This window comes from Grampus griseus (genome assembly GCF_964374135.1).
Source record: "Grampus griseus genome assembly, chromosome: 10".
Taxonomy (NCBI): Eukaryota; Metazoa; Chordata; class Mammalia; order Artiodactyla; family Delphinidae; genus Grampus; species Grampus griseus.
The window spans coordinates 63781788-63804029 of record NC_139004.1 but is presented as its reverse complement, the minus strand read 5'-3'; the positions used below and the strand labels follow the sequence as shown (position 1 = coordinate 63804029).

The following is a 22242-nucleotide window of genomic DNA, read 5'->3' as shown; positions in this document are numbered from 1 at the left end:
AAGAAGATGCTGATCACTTATCTAAGACCCCCCAACCCCCATTCTCCACCCACGTCACACCTGATTTTCTGCTGGTATTCACAGACTCCCTTGCCAAACCAGTATGATCTGTCTGCACTTTGTGGAATCCAACACTGAGATAAAGTGTCTTATACAACACTTGCTCCTTTTCAAAAGGAAGTGAGCTAAGGCATTCACTCTGGAGTCATGAATAGCCTGTAACCACCAAATGCCTTTTTTTTAAAACTTCAGTTTCTTTCTTTTTTTAAAAAAATTATTATTTATTTTCTTTATTTTTTTGGCTGCATTGGGTCTTAGTTGCAACATGCGGGATCTTTGTTGAGGCATGCAGGATCTTTTGCTGCAGCATGTGGTCTCTTCGTTGCAGCACGTGGGCTTCTCTCTAGTTGTGGCCTGCGGGTTTTCTCTCTCTCGTCGAGGCATGCGATGGTGTGCAGGCTGAGTTGCCCCAGGGCATGTGGGATCTTAGTTCCCTGACCAGGGATCGAACCCGAGGTCCCCTGCATTGGAAGGCGGATTCTTTACCACTGGACCACCAGGGAAGTCCCTAAAACTTGAGTTTCTTTTTTTTTTTTTTCGGTACGTGGGCCTCTCACTGTTATGGCCTCTCCCCTTGTGGAGCACAGGCTCTGGACGCGCAGGCTCAGCGGCCATGGCTCACGGGCCCAGCTGCTCCGCGGCATGTGGGATCTTCCTGGACCGGGGCATGAACCCGTGTCCCCTGCATTGGCAAGCAGACTCTCAACCACTGCGCCACCAGGGAAGCCCAAAACTTCAGTTTCTTAATCATAGTTATACAATTATTCTTTCTCCAACCCCCCACCCCCATGGAGTTTCAATGCTAATTAGCCTCAGCAAATAATGCAGCCTTGTCCATCAGATACATAGGAGGTGGACTGCATGGAGATGCCTTGAAGCATCTGCCTTCCAACCTCAGGTATCAACCAATCCTCCACGTTATTCAGCGACCACCCAGCACAAAGCCAGCTCAGCCCACCTCTCCACGGCAACCAAAATCTTAACATGTGAGACAAGTAAGGCTACTCCATGTTAGAGATGGGAAGCTTCAGTCTCAAGAACTGTACTTTTCTGTTCTTACCTACTCCAGTGGACTTCAAACTCTTTGAGGTAATAAGGGTCTTGTACATCCCCTAAACAGTTCAGTAAATATTTATTGAAATTAAAATACCAACTCTATCCTTAATAGCTGCCCAGAAAAATCAACAATTCCCTGTGAAAATAAATTAACCCTGTAGACAAAAAGGCAGTTTCACTAAAAGTTATAGTCAAAATGGACTGCAGGTTCTTTCAGTTAAGTTTAGAAAAGGATATGGAAGACTGAGAAGGAGGCACTGTGACTTTTTTTCTACTCATTTCCTTCAAAATTTTCTTACATATATAAGTAGGCACAGTAAATCTTCAAATAACCACAACACTTGAGGGCTAGTACAACAATCTATTATTATTATTTACTATCAACTAGATATCATATGATCTCTATATAGCTATGTAGTATAAATATAGCTATTAATTATGTATTAATACTGCTATAATAATATATTAACCATGAATGATCTATAATAGTACGATGATGATGATCTATTAACAGTTTTAGGTTACTTGAAGGTTAACAGAAAACACCTGTAGCTTCAATACATGCCACTAAAAACCTTCCAAACAAACATGACTAGCTATGGACTCTATCTCATGTCAGCTCTATTCAGTGTGCCTTACTTTCTTCTGGGAATGTCTTCTATCTTCATTCCCACCACACTATACAAAATATGACCTAAGCCCTACCAATTAGACCCTTCCTCAGGATTTTTCAAATAAGGAAGAAGGAAGAGGGACAATCCCTCCAGGTAACAAGGAGCTATCAGGTGCTCCATCCCCTTCCATGTGTGATGAAGCAGTCTGCAGTGGGAGAAGGATGCTGACCACAGAGGGGACGAGTCTTAGCAGCATTTCAGTCCCCCAGGCCCATCATCAACCCTATCTGTTCTCCTGTTTGATTACATGAGCCAATAAATGATTGGTCTAGACTACTGAGGCTAGTTCTGCCATTAAGAGCCAGAGCTCTAAGCACTGTGGTCTGGAGAAAGCCCTGGGGAAATGCAGGAAAGGGGGACCTTCCTTCCTGATCTTAATAGATGGGCTCTAACTAAAGGTGGTTTCGGCTCTGATTGCACCCCGGTGGTGCCTCAAGGTCCCCACTCTGCTCAACAGTTAGGTCTTAAAGGACCCCATGTGTGAAAACACCAGGGTGACAGCATCTGCTACAGGCATCATAGGCATAAAGCAAACACAGTGTTTTACTGACTGGGAACACTGCGGGGGATGCAGAAATGGGCAACAGATACCTGTTGCATGGATGACTCATTTTTCGAATTCCTAGCAGTTATCTTCTGAGAAAAATATCATAACATTAGATAGGGATAGCCAAACCCAGCATCTGAATCCCCATCATAACTGGGGTATGTGACCTGCCTGAGGTCAGATGGACAGGAGCTAGGGCTACTTAGTGTCCTCCTCTGTAAGTGTGAACAGTAGATTCTGAAGAAATGTTACTCATAGCTCACACTCCCCCTCCCCTTCCCCCTCCAAAATGAGACCCTGATCATTTTAATAGCCCTATAGCTAATAAAGAAATCGATTTTGTAATTTTAAAACCCCCGAAAAGAAGGTCTCCAGGCTCAGGTGGTTTCACTAGAGAATTCCACCAAACATTTAAAAAAGAACTAATACCAATTCTAAACAATCTCTTCCAGAAAATAGAAGAGGAGGGGACAACTCAAATTTATTTTATGAAGCCAGTATTAGCCTAATACCCAAACTAGACAAAGACCATACAAAAAAAGAGAAAACGACAGACCAATATCCCTCATGAATATAGATGCAGAAACCCTTAACAAAATATTAGCAAATAGAATTCAGCAATACATGAAAAGAACTATATACTGTGACCAAGTAGGGTTTATGTCAGGGATCCAAGGCAGGTTCAATATTCAAAAATTAATCAATATAACCCACCATAATAACAGGTTAAAAGAAAAAGAAGTCACATGATCCTCTCAATCAACGCAGAAAAAGCATATTACAAAATTCAACACCTATTCATGATAAACACTAGGAGTAGAGGGTAATTTCCTCAACTTGATAAAGAATGTCTACAAAAAAACTTTAGCTAACTTCATACTTACTGGTAAAAGACTGAATGCCCTCCCCTAAGATGAAGAAAAAGGCAAGAATGTCTACTCCTACCACTGCTATTTAACATAGTCCTGTAAGTTCCAGCCAGTGCAGTAAGGTAACAAAATGAAATAAAAGGAATACACATCAGAAAATAAGAAATAATACTATCCCTATCTGCCAATGACACGACAGTTTATGTCCAAAATCCAAAGCAATCTACCAACCCCCACCCCACACAGAAACACCAAACCCCACACAGAACTAACCTAGAACTAATGAGTGAGTTCAGCAAGGTCACAGTACATAAGGCTACAGGACAAAATATTGACATAGAAAGTCAACTGTATTTCCACATACTATCTATTAACGCGTGTGAACCAGAATTTGAAATATAATTATATAATTGTTCAAAAAATTAAATACTTCAGTGTAAATCCAACAAGCTGATTTAGAGGACTTACATGCTACAAAATACTGATGAAAGACATCAAAGATCTAAATAAATGGAGAGACATACTGTGTCCAAGGATTACAAGACTCAACACAAAAAAGATGTCAATTCTCTGCAAACTGGTGTACAGATTTAATGCAATTCCTATCAAAATTCCAGCGAGATTTTTATAGATATAAAGATTATTCTCAAATTTATATGGAAAGGCAAAGGAACTAAAACAGCTAAAACAATTTTTAACAAAAATTAAGTGCAGGGCTTCCCTGGTGGCGCAGTGGTTGAGAATCTGCCTGCTAATGCAGGGGACACGGGTTCGAGCCCTGGTCTGGGAAGATCCCACATGCCGTGGAGCAACTAGGCCCGTGAGCCACAACTACTGAGCCTGCGCGTCTGGAGCCTGTGCTCCGCAACAAGAGAGGCCGCGATAGTGAGAGGCCCGCGCACCGCGATGAAGAGTGCCCCCGCTTGCCACAACTAGAGAAAGCCCTCACACAGAAACGAAGATCCAACACAGCCAAAAATAAAAATTAAAAAAAAAAAAAAAAAAAAAGCCTTTACTCTTCCTTTAAAAAAATTAAGTGCAAATGGCCAATAAGCACATGAAAAGATGTTTAACATCATTAATCATCTGGGAAATACAAATCAAAACCACAATGAGACACCACTTCACACCACACTCAAGAGGATAGCTATTATCAAGGGAAAAAAAAAAAGAAAAACCAAACAGGAAATAACAAGTGCTGGTGAAGATGTGGTGATATTGGAACCCTTGTGCACTGCTGGTGAGATGCAAAATGGTGTAGCCACTGTGCAAAGCAGTTTGGTGGTTTCTCAAAAAGTTAAACACAGAATAACAATATGACACAGCAATTCCACTCCTAGGTATGTATCCAAAAGAACTGAAAGCAGAGTCTCAAAGAGGTATTTCTACACCCATGTTCATAGCACCATTATTCACAGTAGCCAAAAGATGGAAACAACCCAAGTGCCCATCAACAGATGAACGGATAAACAAAACATGGTATATACATACAACAGATTATCATTCAGCCTTAAAAAGAATGAAATCAAGAAAGAAGCCACAGATTGGAAGAAAATATTTGTAAAACACATGTCTGATAAAGGACTGTTATTCAAAATATCCAAAAAATTCTTAAAATCCAACAAGAAAACATCTGAATTTAAAAATGGGCAAAAGACTAACAGAAATCTCACGAAAGAAGATACACAGTTGACAAATAAGCGTATTAAAGAAGCATATTAAGATACTCCACACCACATCATCAGGGAAACGCAAATTAAAACAAAGAGGTAAAAATACACATCTACTAGAATGGCCAAAATCCAGAGCACTGACAACACCAAATGCTGACAAGGATGTGGAGCAACAGAAACTCTCATTCATCGCTGGTGGGAATGTAAAATGGTACAGCCACTTTGGAAGACAGTTTGGCACCTTCTGACAAAACTCAACATATTCTTATCATATAATCCAGCAATCACACTCCCTGGGATTTTCCCAAAGGAGTTAAAAATGTATGTCCACATAAAAATCTGCACATAAATGTTTATAGCAACTTTATTCATTACTGCTAAAACCTGGAATCAAACAAGATGTCCTTCAGTAGGTGAGTGGATAAATAAACTGTGGCACATCAGGTCAATGGAATATTTTTCAGCATTAAAAAGAAATGAGCTGGGACTTCCCTGGTGGCACAGTGGTTGAGAATCCGCCTGCCAATGCAGGGGACACGGGTTCGAGCCCTAGTCCAGGAAGATCCCACATGCCGCGGAGCAACGAAGCCCATGTGCCACAACTACTGAGCCTGCGCTCTAGAGCCCACGAGCCACAACTACTGAGCCCACGTGCCTAGACCCTGTGCTCTGAAACAAAAGAAGCCACTGCAATGAGAAGCCCACGCACCACAATGAAGAGTAGCCCCTGCTCGCTGCAACTAGAGAAAGCCTGTGCGCAGCAACAAAGACCCAATGCAGCCAAAAATAAATTTAAAAAAAAAGGAAATGAGCTATCAAGCCATGAAAAGACCGGGAGGAACCTTAAATGCATATTTAAGTGAAAGTAGCCAATCTTAAAAAGTTACATACTGTATGATTCCAACTACATGACATTCTGGAAAAGGCACAAGTATGGCGATAGTACAAGGATCACTGGTTGCCAGGGGTTAGGGAGGGATTAATAGGTGGAGCACAGCTAACATTTAGGGCAGATTTTTAGGCACAGAATATGGTTTTTGATAAATGTATGACACATTTATCACAAAAGTGCGCCCTAATGTAAATTATGGACTTTGGGTGATAATGATGTCTCGATATAGGTTTATCGATTGTAACAAATGTACCACTCCGGTGCAGGATACTGATAGTGGGGGAGGCTGTGTGTGCAGTGGGAACGGGGAGTGTATGGGAAATCTCTGTGTTCTGTTCATTTCTGCTGTGAACCTAAAGCTGCTCTAACAAAACAAAAGACTATTTTTTAAAAAAGGAATGATATTCTAATGCATACTACAACATAGATGAACCCTGAAAACATTATACTAAGCCAAATAAACCAGGGACAAAAGGACAATATTTTATGATTCCAGTTATATGAAGGGTCTAGAATAGGGAAAATCATAGGGACAAAAAATAAAACAAAGGCTACCAGGGGCTGGAAATAAGGGGCATTGAGGCATTATTGCTTAATGTTTATAGAGTTCTGCTTTGGGTGATGAAAAAGTTTTTACAAATAGATAGCAGTGATGGCTATACAACATTGTAAATACATTTAATGCCACTGAATTGTACAATTGAAAACAGTTACAATGGGGGAAAAAGGTAAAATAAAATAGTACAGTGGGAGGAGTAACTACCCATTTCACGATTTATTACACAGATGGCTAGAATAAGCAAAACTGTGCTGTACTGGCGCAGGAATAGGGACACTGACCAATGAAACAGAACAGAGAACCCAGAAGTAGCCCCACACAGGTACAGCCAACTGGTTTTCGACAAAGGTACACAACCATTTGTGTACCTTGAATGGAGGAAAGACAGTCTTTTCAGCAAATAAGACTGGAGCAATTGGACGTCTTTAAGCAAAAAAAGGAACTCTGACATAAACCTCAGTTTATACAAAAATTCACTGAAATCTGCCAGCAAGTGGGAAATAAAGGCAGGGTTTCTATCTTGCAACCTGGAAGAACTGTTTCTTCTTTGGGAAACCTCAGTTTTTGCTCTTAAGACCTTAGACTGATTGGATGAGGCCCATCACATTAAGGACGGTCACTTGCTTTACTCTAAGTCTACTATTTAAATGTTAATCACATCTAAAAAATATGTTCACAGCAACATCTAGACTGGTGTTTGATCAAACAACTGGGCACCAAAGCCCAGTCAAGCTGACACACAAAACTAACCATCGCACTCACATATGCTGGTAGGAATGTAAAATGGTACAGCTACTCAGGAAAGCAGTTTGGTGACTTCTTCTAAAACTGAAAATGAATTTACCATGTGGCACAGCAGTTGTAGTCTTGGGCATTTATCCCAGAGAAATGAACACCTACATTCATACAAAATCCTGTAAATGAATGTTCACAGCACCTTTAATCGTAATACGCCCAAACTGGAAAGAGCCTAAATGTTCTTCAATGGGTGAGTGGTTAAACAAAACGTGGTGCATCCATACCATGGACCACTACTCAGAACTATAAAGGGAAAAACTATCGACACAACAACTTGGATGGCCCTCAAATGCATTACACTGAGTGAAAAAAGCCAATCTCAAAGGTCAAATACTCTGTTTCCATTTATATAACACTCTTGAAATCAGAGATGGAGAACAAATTAGTGGTTGCTAGCGATTAGAGATGGTGGGTGGGAGGGAGATGGGCCTGATGATAAAGGGGTAGCACAAGGGAGATCTCTGTGGTCATGGAATAGCTCTACATCATGGAAGTGGAGGTCACTGGTAACCTTGACGAGCAAATGGTGGTTGCCTGACAAAACGAACTTACCTATCCTCCTAAAACACGAGTCCCACCAAGGGAGCAATCTTTCATGTTTCCTGGAATAGTCTAGCAATTAACACTCAGTATATGTTAAATGAATGAAGTTTCTGAATGAATCCACTCGATTTAAAATTGAGTCTGGTCGTGTCAGTCTCCATTTTGTTGAGCTCCCTACTGCCTGAGTCAGATCCAAATTCTAAACTGGCGCCAATTGACCCTAACCAGTTTTATTCCCCACCATGCCTCTCTTCCAAGCCTCTGCCAATTCCCTTACATCACTCTATTCCCTCTGCTTGGATCCTTATCCCTTACTTTTCTGCCTGGTGAATTATTCCTCATCCTTGAAGATCCAGCTCAAATGCTCCCTCCTGAGGGGCTAACCTGACTTCCAGGCAGTCAGCTCTCCCCTTCCTGTAGCACCTGGTACAAGCCTCTAGCACACAAGATACCACACTATGTTGTCCCTAATGAATGTCTCCACATCAAGGCTGAATATTCTTCCCATGGAAAGGAAGGATTGTATCCTAGCACTTAGTGCCTCATTCTCAAGTCTTCTTAATGAATCCTAAAACGATTTCATCTAAAAGGTAGCTCTCAGTCCTTCATCTGGGATAAAAGTAACAAAACTTCTATGAGTTTCACCTCTTCTTTTGAATCCTGGTCTTCTGGCTCAGGGCTGGTAGAACTAGTGGGAGGAAGGCACTGGCCCTTAACTACAGAAAGCGTAAAGAGTGTTACTCTCTAACCTTATCTGAAAATTTATTAGTTGAAGTAAAAGCCTCAAGGAAAAGATGATAAGGCTTGGGGCCAACTGGTGGAGGGCTTGCCTTCCAAACTAACAGTGCATTCTCAACCCTGGAAGAAATAAGCCACTCCACAGTTGTCTAGTTCAGGTGCATGTCTAACAAGGTGGCATGTAATGAAATGGGGTGTGGGGGGTGTCACTTCATCTTGAATGCTGGATAGCTTGCCTGCCAGCCCAGAACACGGTCAGAGGGATGCTCATCCATCCTACCCGACACAGAAATGTTTAGTCCTCACAAACCCATGGGGCCGGGAAACAGATGACAAGTACAATGAAACATACGGAATTGGTTTGGTCTGGGGTTTTGATGACATTTAAAGCACACTGTGTGAAACCCTCTGTGATGGAGCTTGTGTGTCTCTGCTTTAGGGCGCCCCACGGGGTAAGTGATTCAGGAAGGGGGTGAGGGAGGAAGTGGCTGACCAGCTAGCACTAAAAAAAGACCTGGGGCTATGGTCCCACAGAAAGAGCCAGTAAAGAGCTGGCTAAACACTCAGGCCTGTCCCCACATCTTCCAAACCCTCCCCTGGCTCACCCACGTCCAGCAAGGTAGAATGGGAGGTAAGTAGGAGACAGGAGGGAGGAGTCATCAGAAACCACTCAACATCTAACTGTACCAACCACATGTGATTTGCAAATGTTTCTTACCAGTTCAGACTCCTGACCATGAGAATTCAAGGAGTTCAGTCTGCATTCAACCCACCTCCCCAATCACACCTTCCACCTTGCTCCTCCATGTCTTACCTGTTCAAGAAACATCCTGCATGTGCACTTTCATGCCTGGGCCCTTGAACAGGCTCTCCCCAGCATGGAATGCCTCTTCCTACCATATCTGTCTGTCAAAGTCCTATTCATCTTGCAAGGTACCAATCAGACACCATCCTCTCCATGAAACCATCACAAACCCTCTAAACTGGAAACAACTGCCGTCTCTCTGGTGTTCCCTCAGGCCTCTGGTGATACCGGGGCAGTTATGGAATTTATCACGCTCTGCCTTGTCTCATAGTTAACTGATGGGTAGCTCTCTCTCTTACCAATCTTTAAATGCCAAAGTTAGGGGCTGACTCCTACTCATAGCAGGGTGCCTCACGTACCTAGCAAAGCACCATGCACAGCTAAATGCACTTCAACAATATGTTGACTGAAGGAGCGTCTCGAACATAATGCCAGGGGCCCTTGAGGGTAATTCAGCAAACACTTTTCAACACCTGAAACATGCCAAGTACTGTGTTAACTAATGGATGCTTCACATGCTTCCAAAGCTCAACATCTAGAGGTGGAGAAAGACTCTCTAACACACCTACATTCTGCTCAGTATGCTAAGGGGGGTAGGTGCAAAGTGTTAAGGCAATGTTTCTCAAACTTTCAGGTGCACAGGACGTAAGAATCACCAGATTCTAGCTTAGTAGGTCCGACATCCTACATTTCTCACAGGCTCTCAGGCAATGCTGATGCAATGACAATACTCTGAGTAACGAGGGGTTAAAGTGGGAGAGGGAGAGATTAACTGCACCTGGAGGAATATGAGCAAACTGTCTTCAGAGAGATGGGATTTCACACAACAACTCTCCACTGTGATAGGGCAAAAGAAAGAAGATGGCACGGGTCTCTGCCCAACAGAAACACAGGTTGGCAGGGAGTCAGGCAAGCAAACTTTCAACCACAAGACAATGCTGAACAGACACAAATGCAAAGTGCTTTAGGAGAACAGAGGAAGGAGTGTGTTTGGCCGCTTCTCTCCCCTTAAGAAGAGAAAACTACAAAAGGAGCTTTGAAGCATGGGTAGGACTGCTGGCCGAGGTGAGTGGGTACTCCAAGCCAAAGGAATACTACAACAGAGCCCCAGAAGTTGGAGAACTTAGGTCCTTAGAGACAGCCAGCAGGCGGAGACTGTGGGCAACTAGGGGAGAAAGGCAGAGAGGGGCCAAGTCTGAAGGAACTGGACTATCAAGAACACAGGTGGAGGGCTTCCCCGGTGGTGCAGTGGTTAAGAATCCGCCTGCCAATTCAGGGGACATGGGTTCGAGCTCTGTTCTGGGAAGATCCCACATGCCGCGGAGCAACTAAGCCCGTGTGCCACAACTACTGAGCCTGTGCTCTAGAGCCTGTGAGCCACAACTACTGAGCCCACATGCCACAGCTACTGAAGCCCGCGCACCTAAAGCCCGTGCTCCACAACAAGAGAAGCCACCGCAATGAGAAACCCGCACACTGCAACAAAGAGTAACCCCCGCTCATCACAACTAGAGAAAGCCCGCGCACAGCAACGAAGACCTAACACAGCCAAAAATAAATAAATTAATTTATAAAAAAGAACACAGGTGGAGATCCTAGAAAATTCATCCAGAGTGGCAGTGGACACCAACAGAACATCCTTAAGCTTCTCCATCTTATACCTCACAGAAGGCAGTGACAGATTTCTGTGAGCAGCTTAGAATAATCAGAGATTCAGTTAAATCAGCAGTCCTTCCATTAATCCTAGAGAAAACCAGCCAGCGGCTGCTGCTCCTGCACTGCCACTACCCCATGGCTCTTCCCAGATGTCTTGCTGACTTAAAGTGATAGCCTATGGACATGTGGAAAAAAAGGCAAGCTTGGGTTTCCCTGGTGGCGCAGTGGTTGGGAGTCCACTTGCCGATGCAGGGGATACGGGTTCGTGCCCCGGTCCAGGAAGATCCCACATGCCGTGGATTGGCTGGGCCCGTGAGCCATGGCCGCTGAGCCTGCGCGTCCGGAGCCTGTGCTCCGCAATGGGAGAGGCCACAACAGTGAGAGGCCCGCATAACGCAAAAAAAAAAAAAAAAAAAAAAAAAAAAAAAAGGCAAGCTTTACCCAACATGGGTAGGACCACCTTTGAAAACCACCAAGAGCTGAGCAGCTCTGTTCTACTTCCTGCTCCCCTGACAAGTTTCTAACCTCTGATTTTCTCTGTGGTGTGGAAGAACAGACGTTCCTTCAACAACAAGCCAGAATTGGTCTCTCTTGCTCTGGCCATTACCATTATCTCTCCTGAACAGACAAGAAGGGGAAAGTGGAAACGATATTCTGTGCTTGCTTCATGAACTATGGAAAATGCATCCTACCTCTCTTAGATACACCCGTAAGACTCACCCTGCCCTGCCCTGATTCTTCATTTACTCATTCATAAATAAATAAATACTGTCTAGCTTCATTCATTCATTCATTCACTCACTCATTCAACAAGTATCTACTGAGCTGTACTGTACTGTGCAAGGAATTACGCTGGGCCTGGGGGCTACCTCTCCGACCTTGTGTCCTTCCACTTTTCTCCTGGGTCATGTTATTCTTATCACACCAGCTGCCTGCTATTTCCCCAAAATGCCAACTATGCTCCTGCTTCAGCTGTGCTGATTATTCCCTCTGCCTAGAATACTCTTCCCTCAGATACACTCATGGATCCCTCCTTCCCTTCCTTCAGGTCTCTACTTAGAGAGACTGGCTCTGGTCCCTCTGAGAAAACAGCACTCAGTCCCCTTATTATCCTTTATTTTTCTCCATAGTACGCATCACCACTGGACATTTTATATCTATTCATTTGTTTATTGTGTCGTCCTGTCCCCGACACCCCCAGGCTGGAAGGTAAGCTCACACTCACAGAGGTTCTGCCTACTCTGCTCGCTGCTGCAGCCCCAGCACTTAGGACAGTACTTGGCTCATGGAAGGCGCTGACATATCTGCTGATACACTGCTGAATGAGAATGAAAGGGAAGTCACTCAGAGCAGGAGAATGACATGATCAGAGCTGAAAAACAATCCCTTAGCTATACCAGAATCATCCCCTAAAGGGTTTATAAGAATTCTCAGCAAGTTGCTAGAGCTAAAGAAACCCCAGGTTAGGTAAAAGGTGAAGAGGGTCTGAATTAGGACAGTGGGTTACTGAGCACCTGTTATGCAGACACCTCAGTAAATGATTCAGTCACAGCCCCTGCTCTCACAGAGTTACAATACTGTAAATAATTATGTAACTGTCATTATGATAAATGCCACAAATACACCTAAAAGAGAGGGGACAAGCCAAAGCCAATCCTAGAGTTTCAATCCTACATGACTAGATGGGTGGTGTGCCATCCTTACACAAAGGGAACAAAAGAAGAGATTGTTGAGAAGGGAAAGAGGCTTCATTTTAGACTTAATGAGCATAAGGATCAATAGGACAAATGGAAATGCAGGTCTAGTGTTTAGGACCAAAATCAGCGGTTGGAGCAAAGATCTGAAAGTCATTTTTAACTTGTAAACTATGCCAACAAACCTTCAGTGGAAGACAGGATGGCATAGTATGTTTCGCTGATCCTCAGGATAGCTCTGTTAAAGGTTATATGACATTTAGATTTTACAAATCAGTACAGGAAAAATAAGCTTATAACATGTGTGCATCACTTAAATGTGTATCTCTTAGAAGTCAATTCCTTTTAAGTGACCACTTGAAGTGCAGCCACAGGGCTGAGCTAATAAAATGTGGCTCTTAACAGCTGAAGCAGCTTACTGCAAAAGCTAAAGAAGAAAGGTTTAGTATGAAATGTTTTTGATCAGTGGATCTGGATAGAGACAAATTCTGTTTTTAGTGTCTCTCCAATCACAAAGCACTATGAGCAATCTCATTTGCCCACTTGCTAACAAGTCTTCTTCAGCTTCTCCTTTTTTAATTGTAGTAAAATATACATAAAATTTACCATTTAAACCATTTTTAAGTGTACAGTTCAGTGGCATTAAGTACATTCACGCTGTTGTACAACCATTACCACCATCCATCTCCAGAACGTCTTCATCTTCCTAAACTGAGATTCTGTACCCATTAAACACTAACTCCCGATTCCCTCCTTCTCCCAAGCACTGCGAAATCTCCATTCTACTTTTTATTTTTATGAATTTGGCTTCTCTAGTTACCTCATTTAAGAAGAATCATATGATATTTGTCCTTCTGTGACTGGCTTATTTCAAAACTTAGAACAATGTCTTTAAGGTTCATCCATGTTGCAGTATGTGTCAGAATTTCCTTCCTTTTTAAGGCTGAATAATATTCCAGTGTATATATGGAACATTATTCCATTGTATATATGGAACAAAATGTGCCACATTTTATCCATTCAACCACTGACGCAGTCTACCATTGGGCTGCTTCCATCTTTTGCATATTGTGAACAACAACGCTATGAACATGCCTGCACAAATATCTGTTCTTGAGCTTATTTTCTAAAAAGCATTTTTGTGTTCTCATCAGATATGCAGCACACTGCCCAGACATGTTGGGCCATACCTGAACTACTGATCTACTTTGCCTGCCAAAAGCCCAAACCCTGGCCCTTACCTTCACGGCCCTGCACACAGCCGCTCAGGTCCACTGGAACACAGGAGCCATCACGGTCTCCTCTGGCCTGCCATTGTGCAAGCAGCTAAGCATCCTCAGCTTCAACTAAGACAGAAAGGGAGCACGGTGTCTTAATGCTTTGGAATAGTCTGCCTCAAGCTTCAGCAGAGCTACAAGACTTTAAAGATGAGATGCAAAATATAACAGTGACTTCTCCTATGTCAGTTATTCAGTCACCGACCAGGACAGTCCCATGATCACCTGCGGTAAGCTGGAAAAAGAAAGTTTTTCACTTCTGGTTCACCTGTACTCTTTACCAAGAGAGGCTTCCGATTTCTGAAGTATACGCCGGGGCAATAAAGCAAGTGTAATCTACTCCAAAAACCTTAAACTTTACAAAGGCCATATCAGTATACAATATGGGTAAGGCAACGGGTCTGGCCCACACCTGTTTTTGTAAATAAAATTTTCCTGGAACACAGCCAGACCCATTCGTTTATGTACTGTGTACAGCTGCTCTAGTGCTATAACACCAGAGTTCAGTAGCTGCAACTGAAACTGTATGACCCACAAATCCTAAAATATTTACTATCTGGCTCTTTACAGAAAATGCTTGCCAACTCCTGGTTCACACATCTTGGTTCATTCTCTCTTCTCTCCACCTAGAAACAAGTCATGATGTGATCAGCTGTTTGGGTAGAAAAGGCCTAAACTGATGGTGGGGAAGCTGGCTGGTTTCTATGCCAAGGAGGCAATGTGAGTGCCAACAGTCAACAAACCAAAAGTAGGAAGGTAGATGCCATACTTGTAATTCAGGAGGAGCTACAGGAACACATCTTCGGAAAAACAATGTGGTCTCATTTTCCATCAACCAACCCACAAGCTGAACCAGGCATGGCCAAGGGGCAAACAATGGAATCTCATGCACAAAACAATAGAGGAACCACCTGCAGTAAGAAGCATCCCCAAACACAGGCTTCTTAAATTCACCCAACTGGCCGGCCAAGCTCCAGAAGCCTCAGGATGAATGCCATGAATGTTGCTCAGCTAGTAACTGATTTTCCAAGATACCTCTGTTGGGCTGCACACAGCAGGCAACATGGCCTGCTCTTGTCCAGCTTTAAGACCAAAGAAAGAGCCCGGAGTCTGCAGCAACAGAGACATCAATGGTGTAATGGATGGGGGACCTTACATGTCTGAAGCAAGGTCCTGGAGCGACACCCCACCGTGTGCGGCAGACAGCGGGCAGGACAGGGTGGCAGTCTTCACTCCCACATGGAAGGGGAGATTACTAGTTATAGGGGAATTGACGTCTGGTGGGCTCATTAGTTACTATGGAAACCAGCAGAGGGGCACACCCCTCCCGGCTCCTTTGATAAGAACAATCACCAGCTGGGGTGGGGAAAAGAGTGTAGGAAGGTCAGTCATACGAGTAGGGTACAGGTGAAGCAGGCACTGGCCGGGCAGGGGATATACAGAGAGTAAGAGAACAGCCATCTTGAGTGCCCTAACCATACAATCTCCAACCCTCTTTCCCCACCTACGTGTCAGGAAACATCAAACTCTCTCATTCATCTAATTGGTGTCCAAATTTAACAGCATCACCTACAACATAACTCACAGAAAAAAGAGCAAAAACTGACGTTTTGATGAATATGAATTCATATCACAAGTGCACATTGTGATATGTGCGCATGTGCTCTAAAGGAGCACATTCTTGCCCTTAGTTTTAATTACTCATTAAAAAGAGGCAAGGCGGGCTTCCCTGGTGGCGCAGTGGTTGAGAGTCCGCCTGCCTATGCAGGGGACGCAAGTTCGTGCCCCGGTCCGGGAAGATCCCACATGCCGCGGAGCGGCTAGGCCCGTGAGCCATGGCCGCTGAGCCTGCGCGTCCGGAACCTGTGCTCCACAATGGGAAAGGCCACACAGTGAGAGGCCCGCATACCGCAAAAAAAAAAAAAAAAAAAAAAAAAAGAGGCAAGGCTGAAAATGAAACACAATTACCTGAAAAGAGACAGTAGAAAGCCCCGGGAATGAGCAATATTCAGAGGCACAATATCTCCCAATACAGTGTCATTTCCAAATCGAAACAGTCAAAAATTCATATGTCCAGAAAACTAGCAGAAAAAGCCTGCATCTGTCTTCTCTCCTGAAATAGAACAGTGGTGTTGCATCTGGCCATACACATCACTGTCCTCCATGCTCACAGATGACACTGCAGATGGTGTTTGTTCCCTGCTCTGCTTTATACCATTAGCAGGGCAGGTGAGTAATCTGACAGAGGATGTAAAAGCAATGCTTCCACTAAACAGCTGTGTTGGATCTCAGATAATATAGCTTTGTGCCTTGGGCAATCCCTTAATATCACTAAGCCTCAGTGTTTTTTCACCTGTAAGATGGATAGCTTTGATAGAAGACCTCTATGGCTCCTTTTAATATGATTATTCTAGCTCTATAATTACACCCGTGTAACTCACCACACTACACATAACATAAAAATGGCATGCATCAACAAGTCCTTGCCTCACTTCCTGATCCTTCTCCACCTACTCTTTCATCACAAAATCAGCATGACAGCAAATTAAGCAAGATTCCACACTCAAATGTGAGGCTCTTGAAGTCAGTTTCAGTGAAAATTGTGTACCTGGATTCAGTGGGGCAAAAGGAAATAGAGTATTTCTGTGCCTTTCACCCATGGAAAAGATATTTCCTTCTGAAGGCTAAATTCTCAGATCTGGGTTCAAAACTTTAGCAAGGGCCTTGGGAAAATCCTGGCAAGACTGATGCCAGCAGACCTTTGAGGAACCCTTTATTAGTGGTTGCAAAACAGAGTGTGTGTGTGTGTGTGTGTGTGTGTGTGTGTAGAGGAGGTTCCTGTCTCTTCTAAGCTTATGGGTCAGCGAATAGTATGTATATGCGGTGATCCCATTCTGCTCTCACAAATAAAGAAAAAGAAAGAAGTATGTGAGGAAAGAATAAAATATAGGAATCTGGTGAGTCTAAATCTCATCAATAAGAGATTGTGGAGAACACGCATTGCATCTGGGGAGTCTGCCCAATTTGCTGGACCCAGATGAACATGACAGATGTGGCCTGAGCACTGGGCTCCTGGTAGCCCAGAGGACAGGGGATGAAACCAACTGTTGGGAAGAGGAGATAAGAGCCTCTGTGACTGCAAACCTCTCTACCCAGACTAAGTCTTATGTTACAGGCTGCCAAGAAGTCTTGCACCACTATCCTTCTAAACTTTAAGATAAAATGATTTGCCAAGGAGAAAGACATGGGCTTTTCCTGATAAAAGAATAATACTCAGTTCTATTCATAACCCAAGATCCAAAGATGGGCTCCAGGGGAACTGCTCTTATGACTGAATGCAAAAGTTTGCACATATGTAAGTATGTGCATTTTTCTGGGGAGAGAGTTCAGTGCTTTCAGTTTCTCAAAGAAGTTCGAGTCACCATAGATATAAAATTACTCTTTTCTGTTATGCCTCTACTTAACTATCCAACAGGGACCTAAGGAATTTAAATTTCAAATATTTCCAAAAAGAAAATTAAGCAAGGTTCAAGAGTTGGCAGTGAATTTTGAGAAAGTGGCATGCTTGCTAATGCTGTCACACTCTCCCTAAAACTTGGAAAGACAGAAAAGGTGACATGTTGTTAAGGATGAGTACAATTGACCTGAGGTAGATTAATTCAAATGGTAGCAGCTGAAATCAGTTCAGTCCCTGTCACTGATAGAAGAGGCAACAGGAGAGCAGGAAGGAACACCTGACCTGGAGTCTGGACACCAGGAGTCTAGCCTCTAGTTCTAGCTCTGCCCAATTTAATCTGTGACCTTGGATGAGTCCCCTCTTCCTCTAGGCTTGGTCCTCATCTGTAAAATGCAAGCTATGGAAGTAGATCAGTGCTTTGCAAATGCTTTTAAGGCAATGAACATAATGTTTAGATAAAACCATCTAGAATTAAACCCAGTCTAAAACGAATTCAAAATGGCAGGCAGAACACACGCATTTATCTTCACTTCCCCTTAATAGGAAATCTCATTAAGTTATTATTCATAAATATCTTCTACTTACTGAATATTTGCTACATGATTGTTTTAAGTGCATTAACTAGTGGAATCCTCAACACTCTTACTAGGTAGGTGATGATCCCCATTTTATAGATGAAGGAACTGAATCACCAGCATTTAAGGAACTTGTCCAAGTTTTCACTGCTAATAAGTGGCAGAGCCAGTATTCAAACCCAGGCGATCTAGCTCCAGTCTGTGTTGTGCTACCTCTCAGACTGACAATCAAGGAATAGCAAAGCTCCCAAGTACAAAGAAGCTGAGAGAACAGATTAGAAATGTCGCCATATTTTGGAAGATGAAAAGCAGACAAATGGATAGTAACTGACTTATATGGAGAATACTGAGTGCTCTAGATGGCAAGTCACTCCAGAGCACCCTCCAAAACTCAACTGTTGAAGATACAGGTTTCCTCTGAAGGTGTGAACATAAGGAAGGCTGTAAACAGGCAGTACTGGTTCCCTGCCCCAGGCAAGTGCCCCATCACTGCCCCAGCAGAAGTCTGGAGGTTTATTCTCTGTACAGGATGAACCAGAGACTCCAGACTTGAGTAACCAGAGCACCAAGGAAGACATGAAGTGGTACTATTCAGGGGGATTAAGGGAAAGTCTGCATACAGAAGCAAGAGCTCCCAGTCCCCTCCCACCATCAGCTCCTAGAATAACAGCCAGGCTTACTCCATGTAGGCAGAAGCCTGAAGGAAGATCCATGGACTCTGAACATATCCCATAGAAAAGGACAGGTCCACCACCTTACAGGTGTGGCTCTCAGAATGTGGCCCGAGACCAGGAATAGTATCACTGCGGAAGTTATCAGAAATGTGAATTCTCAGGTCCATTCCAGACCTACTGAATAAGAAATTCTGGGGTGAACAATGTCTGAACAACTGTTTTTTAACAAGGCTGCCAGGTGATTCTAATGTCTGCTAAAGTTTGAGAACCACTGCCCCACTGGGAGGCCCACTAATCAATAAACCCACCCTACACCAAAAAGCTTCCAACCAGCTTTTCAGTTTCTATTTATTTGGAAGAAAGTCTGGAATCACCAGAAGTTTCAGGAAAGACTCTATCTTGAAAAAGAGAAACCGAGGGACTTCCCTGATGGTCCAGTGGTTGAGACTCTGTGCTGCCAGTGCAGAGGGCCCAGGTTCCATCCCTGGTCAGGGAACTAGATCCCACATGCCGCAACTAAGACCTGGCTCAGCCAAATATTAATTAATTAACTAATTAAAGAAAAAAAAGAGAGACTGAAACAGATTTCACAGAGCAGCTCTAGGGAAGGGGAGTGAAATGAGGCAGAGCTTGGCTTGCTTGGCCTCTCTCTGGGCCCTACCATCACAGGGCATTGAACTACTCCTCAGGCTCCACAGAATAGTCAGAAAACCAATGAAGCAGAGCTTTCTACAGTCCTGTCCAGCTCTAGCCTATGCCTTTATACTGGTCCTTATGTCCCAGATCCTTGAAACTAATATAGCAATTTAGACAGACATTCTCAGCTGGAATCACTTCTGATAATTTACTTGTCCCTTTGAGTGAACAAAAAGTATTTCAATGGAAAAAAACACACAAGCATTTTTATGCTACGGGGTTGCTATACTTGAGATGTGCATTAAGTGCAGAGGCAAAATGCAATGATTTAACTTACGTAGTGTGACCATCTCACTCTAACATTCCCTATTTGCTTCTCTGTGTCGTATAAGCTTTCCCTGGCTTACCCTTACAGCCTAAATCTTAATCCAAAAATTCGCCCCCATTACTGCTTTTCACTAGTCTCTACTCACCCCAAGTGTTACTGCCACAACCAGATCATTCTTTTGTTTACAAATCTCTAGTAGCCTCGACATCTACTACCATGTAATCACCGTGGACAAAAATCTCTCATTTATATTTACTTTCTCTGCTTCCTTCCAGCTCATTTTTCTCAAACCCTTTGGTTCCCCACTAAAGATGCTCTCCCCCCTCAGTCCACTTCACTCCTCTACTGGAAAACTAATCTCCTTCAGGAGGGGTTTAGAGTGATGAAAACCTTAGGCCAGGCATTATGCAAAGAATACCGCAAATTTTCTCATTTAATCCTCGTATGAATACTAAGAATTAGGAATCATCCATTTTTACATTGGGAAAGCTGATGCTTAGACTGATTAAGTAACTTTCCCAAGGATTTTAATCCAAATCCTTCTGTCTCCAAAGCCACACTTTTTTTTTTTTAGTCTTTGGTTGAACTATATACCATTCTCAAAGCCACACTCTTAACCATTCTACTTTACTGTCTCCAGAGGTCTGACTCAAATATGTGGAAGAGGAAGTTTCCTTAACGCTGTCGAAAATAAGAAGAGCAAACAGATCTCTGCATAGTTTTATTTTTTAAACAGGGTCCTTCACAGATGCTGACAGCCTTCTAGCCAAAGCCCAACAGGGAACAGGGTTTGCAGCAGCATCTCCCCGCCTGGAGAGCCCCACCTGGCTCAACAGCTAGGCCAAGGAGCAGCACAGCATGCCTCTCTAGCAGGAATGGATGCAAAGCACGGGAGGAAGCCTGGCTCTTGCGCCCAGAATGCCAATAGGGAACAGGTGGTTAAGAGAGCCCTCTCCCCACGCAGCCCATCAGCCCATTCTCCGAGACCTTTGTGGTGCTGCTGGTGGTGGTAGTGTGCCTTCTAGTGCGAGGCAGAGTGGTTGCCCACCTCAAAAGATTTCCAGATGCGATTTTAAAAGCTCTTAAGAGACAAGGTAGTAATCTATCAGTCAAGGGCAAGCAATGACTCCTTAGGAAAAGCCCACGCCTCTACCACAGCGCAGCTAACTTCGAGGGGCACAAAGAAACGTCTGTAGTGGCAAGAAAAGGGGCTTCCGTAGTGCCCATCAAAATGTAGGGAGAGCCACAGCCCCTTCGTCCATAGAGGAGCTGCAAGTCCATTTTCTCTCGTCTGAGTGACAGAAAAGGGAGGCGGGCACCCCAATGTCTCCACTCTGAGGGCCTCAGCGGCGCACCTCTCAGCCTTTCTTTCTAACGGCTGAGAGGCTGTCCCTGTCCGTCTCCCCACTCAGCCCCAATCCCCCTCTCCCAGTCAGCACCCCTCTCTCCCCTACTCGCTCTCCCTCCAACCTCCTTTCCCCACCCCGCTGAGCTCTAGACCTCTCTTCCCTTATCCCCCGCCTCTCTTCCCTCCCCATTCGGTCCCCTGGCCCTCAGCCCCGCGCCGCCCAGCACCCGGGACCTTGAGCGTCACGTCGCACAGCTTGCCCTGCCGCCGGATCTCCTCCATGACGCCGTAGCCGCGACTAGGCAACTCGGACACGGAGAAGTGCACCAGGTCCTCCAGCTCCTCCGCGCCGTCCTCCACCATCTTCCCCGGCCGCCGCGACTGCGCAGGCCTGGCCGGGTGGCTCGAAGCTAAACTGGGCGGGGCGAGGGCGCCTGTGGACGGCAGCTCGGAGCGCAAGGCTGGAGTTAGACGGAGCTGCGCGGCCGCCGTAGTCTCAAACTGCTGTGCGCCGGAAGCCCGGCTGCCCCGTTTCCTGGTTCTTGCGCATCCTTCGTTCCCCCGCTACCCCTACCCTGGCTTCGCGCCTGCAGCTGCCGCAGTCTTTTTAGATTAATCGGTCCCATCTCCCGTCCTCCTAATTCGGCCCTGGCCTTACTTGTATCTCAACAGAGGACCGCGGACTTCATTTCCGCTACCACCCCTACTTCCGGAATCTCCGGAAGCAGCCTGTTGCCACGGCGACTGTGTACACAGCCCGGCAGCCAAGCTTGCCGGGTTTCTTCTGTAGCTGCTAATGCAGTGGTCGGGCTGCGGAAGGGCTCCAGCCTCCGGAGCGGTAAGCAGGAGTCACGCGCGGTCCGGGTGGGGAGAAGGAAGGCCGGAAAGGGGGTGTCCGCCCGGGCGGCGGGCAGCTGCTGGAATCTGAACACCGCTCCACCCGGGAGTCCCCCAGCTTTGGCTCGCTGATCTGTGAAACCCGGGCGGAGGAGGGTGAGGCGTCGAGGGGACCCTTTAAGCCTTGCTGCGGCTTAGGGTTTTCGGATCTAACGTTCCCTGGCCCCACGAGGGTCCTACGTCGCCCCTGAGGTTCAGAGATCTCTGGTCTTCTGGACTCTTCTGTATTCAGTTTTCTAACTGGAGGGAGTTTCGGGATTGCCATCCCGGCCCTTCGCTTTACAAATGCGGAAATCGCTCCAGAGAGGCACAGGAATGGTCCCAAGGCCCACTGCCTCCCAGACACCACACAGGGGTCCAGCATGTTGGGTTAGAAAAAGGAGAAAGACCAGTTTGGCCTGGGTCCGAGTCTTTTGTTTAGTCCAAGGCCGGGTGCGTTTGGACCCTCTTTTGGGGGGTTCAGATGCTGCTACCTTGCTGGTGGCT

General features: G+C 44.7%; 2 protein-coding genes across 4 annotated transcripts in view; one reads left to right on the top strand and one right to left on the bottom strand.

The window, feature by feature from the left end:
• Window positions 1–21247, bottom strand: part of KLHL18 (kelch like family member 18) — a gene marked incomplete at its 5' end in the record, with an annotated part of 54514 nt that extends 33267 nt beyond the window's left edge. The window contains one exon of one of the 3 annotated variants that reach the window (XM_082663659.1): window positions 21094–21247. In XM_082663659.1, the coding sequence (XP_082519785.1) occupies window positions 21094–21222 (129 nt within the window). Of the gene's footprint in view, window positions 1–13805; window positions 13857–21093 lie in introns of those variants that run through there. The other 2 variants (XM_082663657.1, XM_082663658.1) reach the window with 2 other exon arrangements.
• Window positions 21248–21604: 357 nt separating this feature from the next.
• The window catches only part of KIF9 (kinesin family member 9), a gene marked incomplete at its 3' end in the record, with an annotated part of 45878 nt that continues 45240 nt past the window's right edge, over window positions 21605–22242 (top strand). The window contains exon 1 of the mRNA XM_082663655.1: window positions 21605–21697. The remainder of the gene's footprint in view (window positions 21698–22242) is intronic.